Genomic DNA, 18369 nt, shown 5'->3' with positions numbered 1-18369 from the left:
ACTAGGGGGAAGATGGGAATAACCTCCGCACTGTGCGGCTTCTCCTATATTCACACCCCCATCCTCAATGATGGCGCAGTCCAGCACGTGAGTGCAAAAGACAAGGCTGAAGTGTTTGCAACCATCTTCAGCCAGAAGTGCCGAGTGGATGATCCATCTTGGCCTCCTCCTGAGATCCCCAAAGGCTATGGGCCCTGACAACATCCCGGCTGTAGTGCTGAAGACTTGTGCTCCAGAACTAGCTGCGCCTCTAGCCAAGCTGTTCCAGTACAGAAACAACACTGGCATCTACTCGACAAAATGGAAAATTGCCCAGGTATGTCCTGTCCACAAAAAGCAGGACAAATCCAATCCGGCCAATTACCGTCCCGTCAGTCTGCACTCAATCATCAGCAAAGTGATAGAAGGTGTCGTCGACAGTGCTATCAAGCGGCACTTACTCACCAATAACCTGCTCACTGATGCTCAGTTTGGGTTCCACCAGAACCACTCATCTCCAGACATCATTACAGCCTTGGTCCAAACATGGACAAAAGAGTTGAATTCCAGAGGTGAGGTGAGAGTGACTGCCCTTGACATCAAGGCAGCATTTGACCGAGTGTGGCATCAAGGAGCCCTAGTAAAATTGAAGTCAATGGGAATCAGGTGGAAAACTCTTCGAGGGCTGGAGTCATACCTAGCACAAAGGAAGATGGTAGTGGTTGTTGGAGGCCAATCATCTCAGCCCCAGGACACCGCTGCAGGAGTTCCTCAGGGCAGTGTTATAGGCCCAACCATCTTCAGCTGCTTCATCAATGACCTTCCCTCTATCATAAGGTCAGAAGTGGGGGTGTTCACTGATGATTGCACAGTGTTCAGTTCCATTCGCAACCCCTCAGATAATGAAGCAGTCCGAGCCCACATGCAGCAAGACCTGGACAACATCCAGGCTTCGGCTGATAAGTGGCAAGTAACATTCGCGCCAGACAAGTGCCAGGCAATGACCATCTCCAACAAGAGAGAGTCTAACATTCAACGGCATTACCATCGCCGAATCCCCCACCATCAACATCCTGGGGGTCACCATTGACCAGAAACTTAACTGGATCAGCCACATGAATACTGTGGCTACAAGAGCAGGTCAGTGGCTGGGTATTCTGCGGCGAGTGACTCACCTTCTGACTCCCCAGAGCCTTTCCACCATCTACAAGGCACAAGTCAGGAGTGTGATGGAATACTCTCCACTTGCCTGGATGAGTGCAGCTCCAACAACACTCAAGAAGCTCGACACCATCCAGGACAAAGCAGCCCACTTGATTGGCACCCCATCCACCACCCATGAAAAGTGTGAGAAAGTGAGAAGGAGGTCATTGTAACTTGGTTATTATTGGAGGATGTCTCCCTACTTCTTTAAGACTGCTATTTGGCTCCCCCTATTGGTTGAGCAGATACCGGCGTGGTACTGAGCCCAACAGACCAGGAAATCCCCAGGCTGATCTGTGCTGAATTAGCTGATCTCAGACAGGCAAGGGCCTGTTCTCCTCAGCACTTCTTGAGGTAGGGAAAGCAAATTCCAGTCAGGGCTCCTGCTCCCGTTTGCCGCCCGATGAACCCTGCTGCAAGTGCGTGCGGTCCTGAACGTCGAGTGAGGATGGGATTGGCTTTCAATCGCGAGGCCTGCTATAGACCACCTACTCACCCATGGCAAAGTACGGCAAGGCAGCCCACCTACACTCACCATCAAGACTCATGGATGGATAATGGGGCCTCTTGGGTAAGGTAGGGCAAGGCAAACACCTCCCGAGGAACTGTACCCGAGCAAGGAGCTACAGCCTGCAGGACAGTAGGAGGGAAAAAAAAACAGCTGGGGAAAATTGACAAGGAAAAAAAATATATACAATAGCTCCAATTTTAACCTAACCCGCCCGACATGAACAGGACTTTGTCGGGCCCGATGTTAATGGAGCATAAAATCAGACAGGGTGTAAATCAGGCGATTGACCCGAACCCAGCCCCATTCTCTCCGGGCGGGTTAGGTTAAAACGGGGGGCTTATACAATTTTAAATGTCTGCCGTCTAATCCATTAAACAGTGTGCTTGTTTTCCAAAAGTGGCGGAGGGATGAAGTCTGTCCTGAGTGGTTTTAATTTTTTTGTTTCAAAATATACTTTATTCCATAAAATTTAAAGGTACACATGGTTTACACATGGTTCAGATAGAGGGCACAAAATGCAGCACAGCATTCAAAGCAATACAGTGCAGATCGAACACACTATGATCTCATTATTACAATTTTAAAACATATCTTCTAATACATTCTGCACAATGCAAGGTGGGGTGGCCTTACACGCTGGCCTTTCCCCATAGAGCCTTTGCGTAGGCCGTACCTCGCTTCGGTGCGTCCCGCAGCACGTACCCCTGGACCTTGGAGTGCGCCAGTCGGCAACACTCGGTCGCGGGCAGCTCCTTCAGCTGGAAGACCAGCAGGTTTCGGGCGGACCAAAGGGCCTCCTTCACCGAGTTGATGGTCTTCCAGCCACGGGTGATATCTGCCTCGGTGCGCGTCCTGGGGAACAGCCCGTTGAGCACAGCGTCCTGTGTTACCGAACTGTTGGGGATGAACCGGGACAGATACCAATGCATCTCTCTCCACACTCTCTGCGTGACGGGACAGCCCATCAGGAGGTAGATGACGGTCTCCTCCCCGCCGCAGCCTCGAGGGCAGCTCGCAGAGGCGCTGAGATTCCGTGCGGGTTGGAAGGACCTTTCTCACCACCATCCAGGCTACACCCTGAGTGGTTCCACCTCCTGCCCCTCACCATTCACTGTCTGGATGTATCGTGAAGCTTTGGTCTCTGCGGGCTCCTAGTGGCTTCTAAGATGTCTCTGTACAATCAACACAAGGAGCCTGGAAGGAATCAGTGGTGTCGAGTGTCGGTGCCTCAGTGACCCTCGCGCCTACCGGCACTCTGAGAGATCCAGGATCATATACAACACACCAGCCGAGCCTAAAAACCATGTAGCACTAGTTTGTAAATGCCAAATGGTTGGCTCTCAGCCAATAAATTATCCTGAAAGGATAATACCCCAATTCCCAGAGTCTCCTGTCACTGCTCCCACCCTCTGCTGCTGTATACCAGCTGCTGCCAGAACAAACACTCAGTTCACCTGAGACATTCTACTCAGAGTTGGGGTTGGGGGAGTCTGAGTGTGTGTATTTAGCAACAACAACTTGCATTTATATAGCACCTTTAACGGAGTAAAACGTCCCAAGGCGCTTCACAGGAGCGATTATTAAACAAAGTTTGACACTGAGCCACATAAGGAGACATTAGGACAGGTGACCAAACGATTGGTCAAAGAGGTAGGTTTGAAGGAGCCTCTCAAGGGATGAGAGAGAGGGAGAGAGGCGGAGAGGTTTAGGGAGGGAATTCCAGAGCTTAGGGCCCAGGCATCTGAAGGCACGGCCGTCAATGGTGGAGCGGTGAAAATTGGGGACGCGCAAGTGACCAGAATTGGAGGAGCGCAGAGATCTCGGAGGGTTGTAGGGCTGGAGGAGGTTACAGAGATAGGGACGGGCGAGGCCATGGAGGGATTTGAAAACTGGGATGAAAATTTTAAAATCGAGGTGTTGCCGGACAGGGAGCCAATATAAATCATCGAATACAGGGGTGATGGGTGAACGGGACTTGGTGCGAGTATTTAACCCTATTTTTAACTATCATTTGCCCAAGTAACAACGTTGACGACATTTCATTGGCTGTGAAGCGGTTTGGAGCGTCCTGAGGACATGAAAGGCGTTAAATAAATACAAATTCTTTTCTTTCTTCATTTGAGGAGGGTGTGGATTATGTTGGGATTTGTTGTACTGAATGGCCAGTTGGTTTATTTTAATCAGGGTGACCCTATAGTAATTGGTTTAATTGGCATTTTAATCATTATGTGGTTCAGTATCATGGCCGTGTTTAATCACAAACTTGCCATAATCATGCGAAAAGAAGGGTTAATCCTGAAAGAACCATTCCACTGTAAGTGAGAGAGAGGACAATCCTACCTACAGAGAATCTACAGCACAGAAACAGGCCATCAGGCCCAACCGCTCTATGCCAGTGTTTATACTCCACACGAGCCTCCTCCCACTCTTAATTACCTCGTCCCACCCTGCACCCACCCCCCCCAATATCCCTCTATTCCCTTCACCCTCATGTATGCATCAAGCCTCCTTGTAAATGCATCAATGCTCTCTGCTACACCCTCTCCATGTGGCAGCGAGTTTCACATCCTCACCACCCTCTGTGTAAAGAAATTCCTCCTAAATTCCTTATTTCATCTGTTGGTGGCTATCTTATATTTATTCCCCCTTGTTCTGTTAAATGAAGGAACTAAAAAAAATGAATTCTTTCCCTTTTTCCTTCTTCTCCCTCTCTCCATTCCTTTATTTATTCTTTCTTTAATTTATTTTTCTTCATTCTCAAATCTGAACATCACCCCCAAAGCTAAAGGTGGGGGGGCAGATATGTGGAGATCTTTTTTATGTCCTTTTATGAATGGATCAGCATGGGGGTTGCTGGTCCGTGAATAGTGCCTGTCCCGACGAATTTATTATTTTTACCTTAATTTAAAGCTAAGAATTTAAACCAGAACATTGGAAAAGCAGCTGTCTGCTCAAACACAAAGTCAGCACAGCATCCAAAAAGGGGGAAATTGAGAACAGGCGACAGACACATGGAGCTCAGTTTTAAAATTAAATTGCGGGTGCATTGGGGGCTCGAAAATAGCAAAAATACCCAGCCGGTTCGGAGTCCGGCTCCAACCCCCTCGACTTCCGAGTTTCCCACAGACGCACCTGTGTGCGCGGGCGCTTCCCAAATCCGGAAGTCCCGCCAGCAATTAAAGCCGGCGGGATGATAGTTAAAGAACCAAATGTATCCCATTGAGGTACTGAAGGTACTTTACTTCTGACATATTAGGTAGTTAAAACGATTTTAAACTTGCCTGAGCGGCTTTCCCACAGCTTCCGATTCACGCCTGGTGAAACCAGGGCCCGATCAGGCAAAAACAAACAAAATAAATTAAATAAAAAACCATTGCACAAAGTTAAAAAACAAAATAAACCTACCTTTCCACCCTGCTCCGATGTCTGATGACTCCCTCTCCGATGTCCTTCCCAGCCCCTTCGCAACCCCTCAGAAAATGAAGCTGTCCGAGCCCGCATGCAGCAAGACCTGGACAACATCCAGGCTTGGGCTGATAAGTGGCAAGTAACATTCGCGCCCGACAAGTGCCAGGCAATGACCATCTCCAACAAGAGAGAGTCTAAACACCTCCCATTGACATTCAACGGCATTACCATCGCCGAATCCCCCACTATCTACATCATGGGGGTCACCATTGACCAGAAACTTAACTGGACCAGCCATATAAATACTGTGGCTACAAGAGCAGGTCAGAGGTTGGGTATTCTGCAGCGAGTGACTCACCTCCTGACTCCCCAAAGCCTTTCCATCATCTACAAGGCACAAGTCAGGAGTGTGATGGAATACTCTCCACTTGCCTGGATGAGTGCAGCTCCAACAACACTCAAGAAGCTCAACACCATCCAGGACAAAGCAGCTCGCTTGATTGGCACCCCATCCACCACCCTAAACATTCACTCCCTTCACCACCGGCGCACTGTGGCTGCAGTGTGTACCATCCACAGGATGCACTGCAGCAAATCGCCAAGGCTTCTTCGACAGCACCTCCTAAACCCGCGACCTCTACCACCTAGAAGGAAAAGGGCAGCAGGCACATGGGAACAACACCACCTGCACGCTCCCCTCCAAGTCACACACCATCCCGACTTGGAAATATATCGCCGTTCCTTCATCGTCGCTGGGTCAAAATCCTGGAACTCCCTTCTTAACAGCACTGTGGGAGAACCTTCACCACACGGACTGCAGCGGTTCAAGAAAGCGGCTCACCACCACCTTCTCAAGGGCAATTAGGAATGGGTTATAAATGCCGGCCTCGCCAGCGACGCCCACATCCCATGAACGAATAAAAAAAATGCCCCCAATGTCCCTCTCAGCCCCCGATGTCCCTCTCCGATTTCCCCCTCTTCCCTCCCCCAGTCTTTCCCTCTTCCCCCCTTATCTTCCCCTGTCCCCTCCAATCTTGCTTTCTTCCCCCCCCACCCCCCGATCTTCCGTTCCAGCACCAGATGACGTTTCTCTCTCCTTTTCTCTTCCCCCCGCCCCCCCCCCCCCCACAGCCGTTGCAGCTCCTGTCGGCAGCCAGTCTGCCAATCAGGGGCTGCCGGGCGTGAAACCCAGAAAGAACTTTAATCACCATCAATTACATCGCGATCGCGTTGGGAAAGGTAAGTTTTTTTCATTTGGGTTTGCCAAACGCACTGTCACCCCCTCCGCTGCCAACTCACCGCCATTTCAAAATTGAGCCCATGGAATGAACTGGTTTTGTCCAAGAGCTCCCTCTTGAGGTGAAAATGGCACTTTACCAGTGAAAGGAAATAAGAAAGACTTCAATTCCAAAGCGCCTTTCATGACCTCAGGACGTCCCAAAGCGCTTTACAGTCAATGAAAGACGTTTCAAAATGTAGTCACTGTTTTAATGTAGGAAACATGGCAGCCAATTTGCGCACAGCAAGGTCCCACAAACAGCAATGTGGTAATGACCAGATTATCTGATGTTGGTTATGGGATAAATATTGGCCCAGGACACCGGGGAGAACTCCCCTGCTCTTGCTTTGAAATGGGATCTTCTACGTCCACCTGAGAGGGCAGATGGGGCCTCGATTTAACGTCTCACCCGAAAGGCGATACCTCCGAAAGTGCAGCACTCCCTCGGTACTGGCACAGGGAGTGTCGGGCTAGATTTTGTGCTCAAATGTCTGGAGTGGGACTTGAATTTACAACCTTCTGAGGCACGAGTGTTACCACTGAGCCAAAGCTGACACCCCTCGAGCTGAGTGAAAGTTCGGCACCAGACAGGGAGGGAGGAGAAACATCAGAGTCCCAGTGGCTGCTTTTACACCAGTGGCTTCTTTGAGGACAAACAGGTTGAACTCTAAGAATAGCTCACCTGACTTCTGTCTCATTTGGGGGTATCTTGTGAATGAGAACTGAGATATCGGATTACAACCAGACTGCCGATGGTGCAGAACTGGGTGCTAGAAGTGAAACTGGGACCAACATCCTTAACCTTGAGAGATCAAAAAAATCCTTGAGAGCTACTTTTCTGTTGATTATTGAGGAGAAAATCCCTGACTGGGACAGATGGAAAAGTTATTACAAATTCAGAGAGACCCAACAAATCCAACTGTCCAGGAACAAGAGACAGAGGTTCAGTTTTATAAATTGAGAAACTTTCGTGAAAGAACGAAGGGCGAACAAGGTCAAAGAGCGGAGATAAATGAGACAATAGAGGTTAGGCGACTCCAAGTTTGGGTTTTTAGAAGCCTGTAGATTGAAGTCTGAGGGAAGGGGGGAGTTCCGTGGTTTTGTGTTCCTGGAAAAAAATTAATTGAGAGTAAGAGAGTGAGCAATGAGTCTTGACTTCAGTTGAGTTTTTAATTGTAAACAATTTTACAACACCAAGTTATAGTCCAGCAATTTTATTTTAAATTCACAAGCTTTCGGAGGCTTCCTCCTTCCTCAGGTAAATGTTTAATTGGAAGAGTGTTGTCCTTTTACACTTTTACACACAGCCCTGAGGCAGCCTGCAGTTGTGCATCTTTAGTGATATGGTTGCCATGGTGAAATCACCTTCAGAGTGTGCAAAAAGTGTCTGCTCGCTGCCACCTAATGGTGATTGTTGGAAATGGTTCAGTTTTAGCAAAAATGGAATTAAGCCTGGAATCCTGTTCAGTGGCCCCGTTGGCAAAGTCGGGAATTGGTCTCCTTTCACCAGATTACATCCGTGATCAGTTAATAGGGCAAACCAATATTAGAGCCCATCATTATGTGATTGATATTTATCTGCTGGCTTTGTGCCAAAAGAAAGTTAGTCGACAAATTTTGGAACGTGACTTGTTCTGGAATGTTCCAATCTGTGCGGGGGAGGGGAGGGGGAATTCGCTGTAGTTGGCTGTACGTAGCGAGATTGTAATTATATTTAGGAAGGGTTTCTCTGGTCGGTATTTCCAGCAAAATTGTAAATTCGATCAAAAGGAAGTACCAACCAGATGAAATCGAGTTGAGTACACGTACGATGTGGCTGTGGGTAGCGTCCAGTGCTCGTCTGCCCCTCACCATGATATGAACATGAGGCAAGTAACCATTATTATCTTTCACAAGCAATATCTGGGAATTGACTTAATGACTGACTTGCAGCATGTGCTGTCACTTTAAATATGCAAATGCCTATTGTTGATTAATTTTAACAAGCGGTTAATTAACTAGTTTTTCAAACATCTTACGACACGCTTCTTTGTAAAAAATGAATGACTATTTTGCTAAATAATAAATAAGCACGAATGGTATTATCAGTGTGATTAATATAATTACATCAGAGCCTACACTTCAAAAGTACATAATTGGCTGTAAAGCGCTTTGGGACGTCTTGAGGTCATGAAAGGCGCTATATAAATGCAAGTTCTTTCTTTCCTTCTTCCTTTCTTTCCAAAACAATGGTTATGGGATGCCCAGCTTGTGTGCCTGTCACTTATGAAAGGGAAATGACATACAATCAGACCATGGTACAACAGGCTAAAACTACTTGGTCAAATTTATTTGCAGAAGAAATAATATACAGAAGCAGAAAGATACCAAATGGTACAATTGCCAGACTTCAACAACAACAACTTACATTCCTAAAGCGCCCATTACATACAAAGAGTCATCTCTGAGTGTTTTGCAGGCAGCTGAATGTCAAGCAGACACCTAGTAGGAGGGAGACGAGGGAAGGTTCTGGAAGGAGCAAAAGGATAGCCAAAGAGTAAGGTCTTAAGGAAGTTTTCTGAAAGCAGGGAGGAAGGTGACAAGGCAGAGATACAACAACAACTTGCATTTATATAGCGCTTGAAAGGTAGAAAAACGTCCCAAGGCGCTTCACAGAAACGTAACCAGGCGTAAATTGACACAAATCCAAAGAAGGAGCTGTATGGGAGGGATGAATAAAAGATGCTGAGAGGGAGGGGGGAGTTCCAGATGACAAGGTAAAAAGTTTGAAGGAGCAATGCTAGTGCGGAGGGAGCTGGAAACAAGAAGTGGGCCAGTGTCAGAGGTCCTGAATCGTACACAATATCTAAACTGTTTGAAAAGAAATCGTTGTAGTTCTGTCACCCCTGGGTGACAGTCTCTGATGGAACTTACATGAGGGATGACACATAAAAGCCTGCTTAGCCCTCACATTGCAGAGATTCAGCAAGGCAGGGAACCTAGGACTCTGAGACCATTCTGGGATTATATATGGTCTATCCCTTTGATGATCAAATGATTTCTTCTCAATGGGTTAGCTCCCTTTCAACACTTAGGTAGACCAGGCATCAACTAAGGTTTCCTGGTCATTTAATAGTCAATTCTGCTGCCCGTATCCTAACTCGCACCAAGTCCTGTTCACCCGTTACCCCCTGTGCTTGTTGACCTACATTGGCTCCCAGTCTGGCAATGCCTTGAATTTACAATTCTCATCCCTGTGTTCAAATCCCTCCATGGCCTCGCCCCTCCCTATTTCTGTAACCTCCTCCAGCCCCACAACCCTCCGAGATCTCTGCGCTCCTCCAATTCTGGCCTCTTGCGCATCCCCGATTTCCTTCGCCCCGCCATCGGTGGCCGTGGCTTCAGCCGTAGGCCCTAAGCTCTGAAATTCCCTCCCTCATCCTCCCCGCCTCTCTAACTCTTTCTCTCTCTCCTCCTTTAAGACGCTCCTTAAAATCTACCTCGTTGACCACGCTTTTGGTCCTAATGTTTCCTTATGTGGCTCGGTGTCAAACTTTGTTTGATAATCGCTCCTGTGAAGCGCCTTGGGGACGTTTCACTATGTTAAAGGCGCTGTATAAATGCAAGTTGTTGTTTATTTCCAATGCTCAGCATAAACCAGCGCCTTCAGGAGAAAACTGGCAAGGAAAGAAAAATGATGTGAAAAGACACCAAAGTTCTGGCCCGTGTTATAAATGCTACGGCTGTGGTGCATCTCTGCTCCTTGTGTATTCCTGAATACACGTTTGGAAAAAAGCGGTGGTGTTGCACTGTGGTTTAAACAGAATGATGTAGCACTTTGGAAAGAAATATCCCACAGTGATGGTGTATGAATTTATAAGGATGACAGCAGCTTTGACGGCAGATGTGTAGCCGTCAGAACTGGAGAGGAGCACCAAGGTGAGGAAGACCCAAGAAATCAGGACCAGTGCCATGCTGAAGGCTATATACTTAGCCTCGTTGTAGTTTTTCGGCAGATCTTTTCCCAAGTAGGCAAACACAAAGCAAAGGAGGCTGAGAGAGAAAAGCTCAGTGACTGACAGGACAGAGAACGGGAGATTTGTACAACTGCACATCAGAATGACTTCACTTTTGGAAATATCATAATTCCTCTCCAAAACTTGATGCTTTGAGAATATCCATACGAAGGATGCAGATAACTGAATGACACTGGATATAAGCACAAAAATATACTGCCCGTTGTATTTAACCCAGTAATCATAGGCCTTAGGCAACTTGGTGGCCATTTTGAATATGACCACTAGCTGAAAGGATCTGACCAGCACACATGAGAGGCAGGTCGTGTAGCTGACCATGAATATTAGCTGCCCTGCGATGCAGATCCCAGCATTTAGCTCCCCAATAAAGAAACACACACTGCTGCAGCTACAGGCTAATGCCAACAAAAGGATAAAGCACAGTTTCCCTCCCGCAGCCTTGACGACAGGAGTGTGGAGGTAAATGGCAAAGATGACGCTTATCAGCACATTCAGTAGGAGTCCGAGTCCCGTTATCAAGGCTAACACTATCGAAAGGCTCTCGTCCCACCTGAGATACATTACAGATCTGTTATGGCAAACAGTGCTCTTTGAAGGTGACCACTGGTTTAAGTCGCAAGGTGTGCACTCTGCAAGAGAAAAAAAAATACCCATGGGAATTAGGGCATTGGCTTGGCCTCTCCCATTGTCTTGATTACAATAACTCACTCTCATATAGGACCTTTAACATAGCAAAACATTCCCAAGTTATTTTTACACCAAGCAGGAATTGAGAGAAGAGTTAGGGGAGGTGATGGTAAGTTAGGTTAAAGAGGGATTTTTTTGAGAAGAATTTGGAAAGTGGAGAGCGAAGAAACAAGGTAGGCGGTTTAGGAAGAGAATTCCAGAGGTCAAGGCTATGTTGGCTGATGACTCTGTCACCCCTGTGGAGTGGGAACGAATGAGGGGATGTACCAGATTCCAGTCCCAGAAGAGCGAGACGGTGCAAGCTGCGATGTAGGTCTGGACCAGGTCACAGAGGTAGAGTGAGACAAGCGCGGAGGGGATTTTAAAACCAATATATTGGAGATGAGAAGTCAGACAGAATTGGTGTAGATATGGGGCAACTGGATGTGGGAGTCAGAGTTCTGGATGAGTTGGAATCTGTACAGACGGGAGATCGGGAAGCCTGTGAGAAGAGTGTTGGAGTAATTGAGCCTGGAGGTGACAAAGGTGAGTTAGACAGTATTAAAAAAATGTGTTTCCTCTCAGCTTCCATTATTAGGGAACTTCCCTGGTGGTGTTAGTTGGTAAATACACTGCAAGTGTGGAACAGAGGCTGGTTTTGGCTGAAGAAAATTGGATAAGTATTTGAAAAGGATACAGAAGAGGGCTGGGAAATTGGATTGCAGTGGATTGCTCCAGTTAAAGAGCTAGTACTAGCACAGGCAAGGTGGACTGAGTGGACTCCTTCTATGCTGTAATTTCTGTATGATTCTGTAATCTTTTAAATTGGCGCTGGACACATAACAGGGAAATTGTTGATATATTCTGTAAACTAGTCAATGATGAGTATGTAAATGGTTCTCCCATTCTTCCTTCTATCAAGAAAAATCCATTGCTTCTACTCACTGCCTTCCCCAGGGGGACTGGCCAAGATTGGGAACTTGTCCTTGAGGCAATTTGAAAGCAAGACTGTCTGTCATTAACGCAGATCACCACTAAACCATCCTCATATTGCTTGCCCCCTCCCGTAAACCCTTTATGATGGAAGCCACCTTTGCAGAGTCGGCTTTATACAAACCATTTTCATTCTGGAAAGTTCCTTCACCGCAGTCCTTGCATATAAAGCAACACGGTTGGAAACCAACAGTAATTTTTATCTGACCGGGTTCACATTCGCTGGAACAGTTAGAAGTAGGAATCTGTTTAGATAAAGAAAGTAATAATTATAACCTTTAAAAAAAATGTTCCTTTTTTATAAAAAGGATATAGAGGCATTGGCGAACGTGCGAGAAAGATTCACAAGGATGATACCAGAACTGAGAAGATATACTTATCAGGAAAGGCTGAACAGGCTGGGGCTCTTTTCTCTAGAAAAGAGAAGACTGGGTCACCTGATAGAGGTCGTTAAGATATTGATAGGGTTTGATAGGGTAAACGTAGAGAAAATGTTTCCATATAAGGGGGAGACCAGAACTAGAGGTAATAAATATAAGATAGTCACTAATAAATCCAATAGGGAATTCAGGAGAAACTTCTTTACCCAGAGAGTGGTTAGAATGTGGAACTCGCTCCCACAGGGAGTAGTTGAGGCGAATAACATAGATGCATTTAAGGGGAAGCTAGATAAACACATGAGGGAGAAAGGAATAGAAGGATATGCTGATAGGGTGAGATGAAGTAGGGAGGGAGGAGGCTCGTGTGGAGCATAAACACCGACATAGACTCGATGTAGGAGAATATTTACTCTTTAAGGAGATATCAGCTATCCCAAAGGGTCGGTTGGTAAGGACAACACCATAGGGGACAAGACGGCCCCAGATCCCATTCCTGCTCCGTGTTGAGTTACATGACCTCAACTGAGGTGGCTTTTGGGTGGCAACAATAGTTCTCAGTATCTGTGGGCTAGGGAAGGGGAGAACAATCAACCAAGGTTCCTTGGTCCTGATGGCTCGTTGCTGAAAAGTGCAATGGGTGAGGATAGGATCTGGCTTTGGCTCCGATCTCTTCACGATGAGATAATCTCATTGTCTAGGCTGACACATGAAGAACGGCAACTTGACAAGGTCCCTGAGGGTAGGCAATGCCTCTGAAATCATCCCCCAGCAAGAGTCAGCTTCTTCAGGAGAAAGGAAAGAAAACGGGAAAGGAAACGTTTTTTTAAAAAGGGCAGAAATCAATATATTAAATGATAATTCAGGTAATTTACCTTGCCATCTTGTGAATTCCATTTGATCAAGGATTCATCAATTTGAAGCTGCCCTGGGTTAGGCTTGTATGACCCAATCACTTTGAAGAAAACAGTTTCATCCTTCCAATCCCAATGTATGATGTCGTATCTTGTCGGAGGGTTCCCATTCTCGTCAAAATAAATTGGAATGCCGTTAAGAGAAAAATTGACTCTTCTCAAAGTCTTAAGAAGCTGAAAAAAATACAAGAGACAGGATCACTGAAAGGCCCCCGAGCAACTGCGCCGAAAGTTGTTCTAAATTACACCTTCACGGTCACGTGGCTCGTGGGCTGCTACATGGACCAGGAGGGGAGCAATGCACGAGCCCTGGTTTGTGCCGACATACCTGTTCTCGAGAGGGAGCTCCAATTGATCTCAGCACCCCTGGGCTAGCGAGGAGAGAAAAATAAACCAATGTTCCCCTTCCCGATTGCTTCCCAGTGGGCCCCATTGGAAAGTGGATGTATTTGGACATCAGGTGAGGACTCGATGTCAGCCCGTGGCTCAGAGGGAGCAGAACTAAAACGGCTAAAGTGACAAAAGTGCGGATGTGCTCTGGGTTACTAACATAGGAACAGAAGGAGGCCGTTCAGCCCCTCGAGCCTGTTCTGCCATTCAATTAGATCATAGACTGATCTGTATGTTAACTCCATCTACCCGCCCTGGTTCCATAACCCTTAATACCCCTACCTTAAAAAAAACCTATTAATCTCAGTTTTGACATTTTCAATTGACCCCCAGCCTCAACAGATTTTCGGAGGAGAGAGTTCCAGATTTCCACTACCCTATGTGTGAAGAAGTGCTTCCTGACATCACCCCTGAACAGCCTAGAAGTAATTTTAAGCTGTGCCCCTAGTTCTGGACTCCCCCCACCATAGGAAATAAATCCAATAGGGAATTCAGGAGAAACTTCTTTACCCAGAGAGTGGTTAGAATGTGGAACTCGCTACCACGAGGAGTGGTTGAGGCGAATGACATAGATGCATTTAAGGGGGAGCTAGATAAACACATGAGGGAGAAAGGGATAGAAGGATATGCTGATAGGGTGAGATGAAGAGGGGTGGGAGGAGGCTCATGTGGAGCATAAATGCCGGCATAGACCAGTTGAGCCAAATGGCCTGTTTCTGTGCTGTTGACTCGAGGTAGGAGAATATTTACTCTTTAAGGAAACATCAGCAATCCCAAAGGGATATTAATGATGCAAAAATACTGTTTCTTGGAAAGAGGGAGTGGGCGCGGATGGGACATGAATTTCTGACGGTGGAGTGGGGGGAGCCTCTGGTCTAGGCTAACGCACAAAGAATGGCCACTTGGGTGAGGTACCAGAGGGCAGGTGGACTTTGTGGAACTGTAGCCCAGCAGTGACGTTTCAGGGACTAGCCTTTCAGGAGAGGTGGAGAGAATTGTCGGGGGAAAATGAAAAATACGTTTCGAGAAAAGCTCATCATGTTGGCTTTAATTCACCATTGCTAATCTTTAGTTGGAACGGAAATATTGAAGTCAATGGAAATAAAAATACCAGGAGAGATGTGAAATGGACAGCCGACTCGCTATTACCAGAATATTGTCCAGATCAAGGTTGCATTTGGTACTTTCCTAACCTGCCAGGGATAGATGCTTTCCTTGTTGCACACTCCTGAATCACACTGAAGTAACTGATGTAGACCATGGGCTACAGCGTACACAGCCGAGTACGCGTTAAATTCAACACGCCATTCCGAATGTTGCAATAGTGACCTAACACCATCAGAAGTGCATGGGACATGCTTGATGCAGACAGCTGTGCAGCTGTTGTCTGGGCTGTCTTGCCTTTCCTCCTGAAGACCAGAATATTTTACACTTTGATGGCTACCTGTGTTCCAAGCAGTGATATCCCTTAATACAAACTCCTCGTATCCTGACATTTTGCCCTGTTTGGCAGCAATCCCTAAGATAGTGCCAATTCTCTTAATGTTGGGGATTTCTGAAAGCATTCTCCGGACAGATATGGCTTCACTTAAAATCCACACTTTCCCAGTGACGTTCATGTCAATCACCACCCGGAAGAAATATTCTGCGTACTGAGCGTCAGCAAACACAACGATGACATTGACCTCATTGGTGGCGATGTTGTCAATGATGTTGATGATTTTTTGCTTCGACTCCGATACTTGTACTGAGATTGTGCCCTCAGAGGCCACACAGATCCCCTCCCCTGTGGCAAATGAAATCACTTTGTGTTTTCCATTCTCTCCGTATTCGTTCTTGCTCCCAATGACTGTGATCCAATTCCACCAAAACTTCTGGATCAATAGAATGATCGCTTCAATCTGGCTCTCATCACTTGGGATGGTTCGCATAAACGATGGATATTGTGTCTTGTCGCTCAGCTTCTCACTCGTGGCTGCATAACTGATCTGTAAAGGGAAGGACACAGACACTCATTCTATATCTCACTTACCCTCCAGTACTTTTAACACAAGTAACTCTGCTGCCCATATCCTAACTTGCACCAAGTCCCGTTCACCCATCACCCCTGCGCTCTCTGACCTACATTGGCTCCCAGTCCGGCAACGCCTCGATTTTAAAATTCTCATCCTTGTTTTCAAATCCCTCCATGGCCTCGCCCCCTCCCTATCTCTGTAACCTCCTCCAGTCCCACAACCCTCCGAGATCTCTGCACTCCTCCAATTCTGGCATCATGCACATCCCCGATTTCCTTCGCTCCACCATTGGCGGCCGTGCCTTCAGCTGCCTGGGCCCTAAGCTCTGGAATTCCCTCCCTAAACCTCTCCACTTCTCTCTCTCCTCCTTTAAGTCCCTCCTTCAAAATTACCTCTTCGACCAAGCTTTTGGACACCTGTCTCTTTAAGTTGCTTGGTGTCAAATTTTGTCTGACAACACGCCTGTGAAGCGCCCTGGGATGTTTTATTACATTAAAGGTGTTTCTATAGGTTGTTGTTGTTGTTGTTGTTGTTGTTGTTGTTGTTGTTGTGAGAGACAATCGGAGAGAGAAAAAAGAACAAGAAAATAATTGGTGAAAAATTACCTGTGGAATACAGAACAAATTGAGAATGTTTGCTGTGACGATGGCAGCATCTGATTTTGTTGGACCAATTACAGCTGTAACTGCAGGATGGTATCTTGAGACAAAAGCAAAAGTTCCTTGGAGATCAATGAAGATATCACAGTCATCAAATATCTCATACCCCAGGGTAACATTCGGCAAAAGGGAGCTCGAGTTGTTTATCTCTTCGACTGCGAACTTCATGGCTTGAAAATACAGATATCCTTTATCTGAAAATCTAGTGAGATATTTAAAGGAAAGGTGTTTTATTGGCAAATATTGTCATGAATGTTTTCAGCTGGAGATAGAAATAAAAAGCCAAATCCTGTAGTCATCATTTTTAGTGATGTTGGTTGAGGGATAAATATTGGCCAGGACACTGGAGAGAACTCCCCTGCTCTCCTTCGAAATAGTGCCATGGGATCTTCTATGTCCACCTGAGAGGGCAGACGGGACCTTGGTTTAGCGTCTGATGGTGCAGCACTCCCTCAGTGCTGATACTGGGAGTGCCAGTAGAGATTTTGTACTCAAGTCTGTGGAGTGGGACTTGAACCTCATGATCATTCGAGCATCAAAGGCAAGAGTACTACCCACTGAGCCACGGCTGACACAGACAATGGGTGGAGGTGACAACCTCTTTGTTCCATCCTATCAAGCTGTGTGAGAGCGAAGTGAGTGAAGAGACTCCTCACATGTCACAACAATGCACAAATTCCCCTGAGATTAGCCCTTTAGTGCTGGGATCAATACAAGGGTCCTTTCCCTGATTGGGGTAACTTCCTTTACGATTCTCTGCTTCTGACCCACAAGCTTGTAATTTTGTTACAATTCCTATTTCTTGGTGTGTCAGCTAACTCTGAACGTCTAATTGCTCCTTACCTTTTACACATGGGGGCCTCTACCTTTGAGACACTGCGGTACGATTCAACGTGAATCGGGAACAATCCTCCAATGATGTAATCCCCAGGCAACTTAAACTGTATCCGGCAACTTTCTGCATCCCGTCCGTCGACAAAGGTACCGCCTCGCGCCGAAAAGCACATCGCAAGTAACACAAGGTGGAACATCATTAATGTTAAGAAACATACTGTCAGTGTGAGCCACCCACATACTCCAAATAATGATACCAGGAGTTTTGTACCTATGCCAACATCAGCAAAGTATGAAAATACAAGCACACAAGAGTGTTAACATAAGGAAACTAAATTTGCATTAATTTGATATGAGGATGTTTGTGTATCATAATGCACTACTTTGAATGAAAATGAAATGGCCAAACCTCCATCGAAACCACTCTTTCAATGGTTGGATAAAATCAATGCTTGAGGTGGGAGCGTGAAGGAGGTTATTTATCCTGAGCTGTGATGAGAAGAGCTGAATTTATTTTCCCTGGTGTCTGTGTTCCTCTATGCGACTCTGAAACTTTTTGGGCCACCATTTCTCCTTCTCATCGCCTCTTGCGCCCACTATCTTTTTTTAAATTCGTTCATGGGATGTGGGCGTCGCTGGCGAGGCCGGCATTTATTGCCCTTCCCTAATTGCCCTTGAGAAGGTGGTGGTGAGCCGCTTTCTTGAACCGCTGCAGTCCGTGTGGTGACGGTTCTCCCACAGCGCTGTTAGGAAGGGGGTTCCAGGATTTTGACCCAGCGACGATGAAGGAACGGCCGATATATTTCCAAGTCGGGATGGTGTGTGACTTGGAGGGGAGCGTGCAGGTGGTGTTCCCATGTGCCTGCTGCTCTTGTCCTTCTAGGTGGTAGAGGTCGCGGGTTTGGGAGGTGCTGTCGAAGAAGCCTTGGCGAGTTGCTGCAGTGCATCCTGTGGATGGTACACACTGCAGCCACAGTGCGCCGGTGGTGAAGGGAGTGAATGTTTAGGGTGGTGGATGGGGTGCCAATCAAGCGGGCTGCTTTATCTTGGATGGTGTCGAGCTTCTTGAGTGTTGTTGGAGCTGCACTCATCCAGGCAAGTGGAGAGTATTCCATCACACTCCTG

At 46.7% G+C, this 18369-nt stretch overlaps 1 protein-coding gene across 1 annotated transcript; it reads right to left on the bottom strand.

The window, feature by feature from the left end:
- Positions 1-10096: 10096 nt before the first annotated feature.
- LOC137342772 (taste receptor type 1 member 1-like) lies at positions 10097-17417 on the bottom strand. The gene is made up of 6 exons (XM_068006949.1): positions 17254-17417; positions 16357-16612; positions 14930-15724; positions 13308-13520; positions 12180-12300; positions 10097-11025 (listed from the first exon to the last, which is right to left on the bottom strand). The coding sequence occupies exons 1-6, from the start codon at positions 17415-17417 to the stop codon at positions 10097-10099; spliced, it is 2478 nt and encodes an 825-aa protein (XP_067863050.1).
- Positions 17418-18369: the final 952 nt, after the last annotated feature.

The sequence above is a fragment of the Heptranchias perlo genome, chromosome 26 (genome assembly GCF_035084215.1).
Source record: "Heptranchias perlo isolate sHepPer1 chromosome 26, sHepPer1.hap1, whole genome shotgun sequence".
In the NCBI taxonomy this organism is placed as follows: Eukaryota; Metazoa; Chordata; class Chondrichthyes; order Hexanchiformes; family Hexanchidae; genus Heptranchias; species Heptranchias perlo.
The sequence above is the reverse complement of the archived record's forward strand: the minus strand, read 5'-3'. Positions and strand labels throughout refer to the sequence as shown.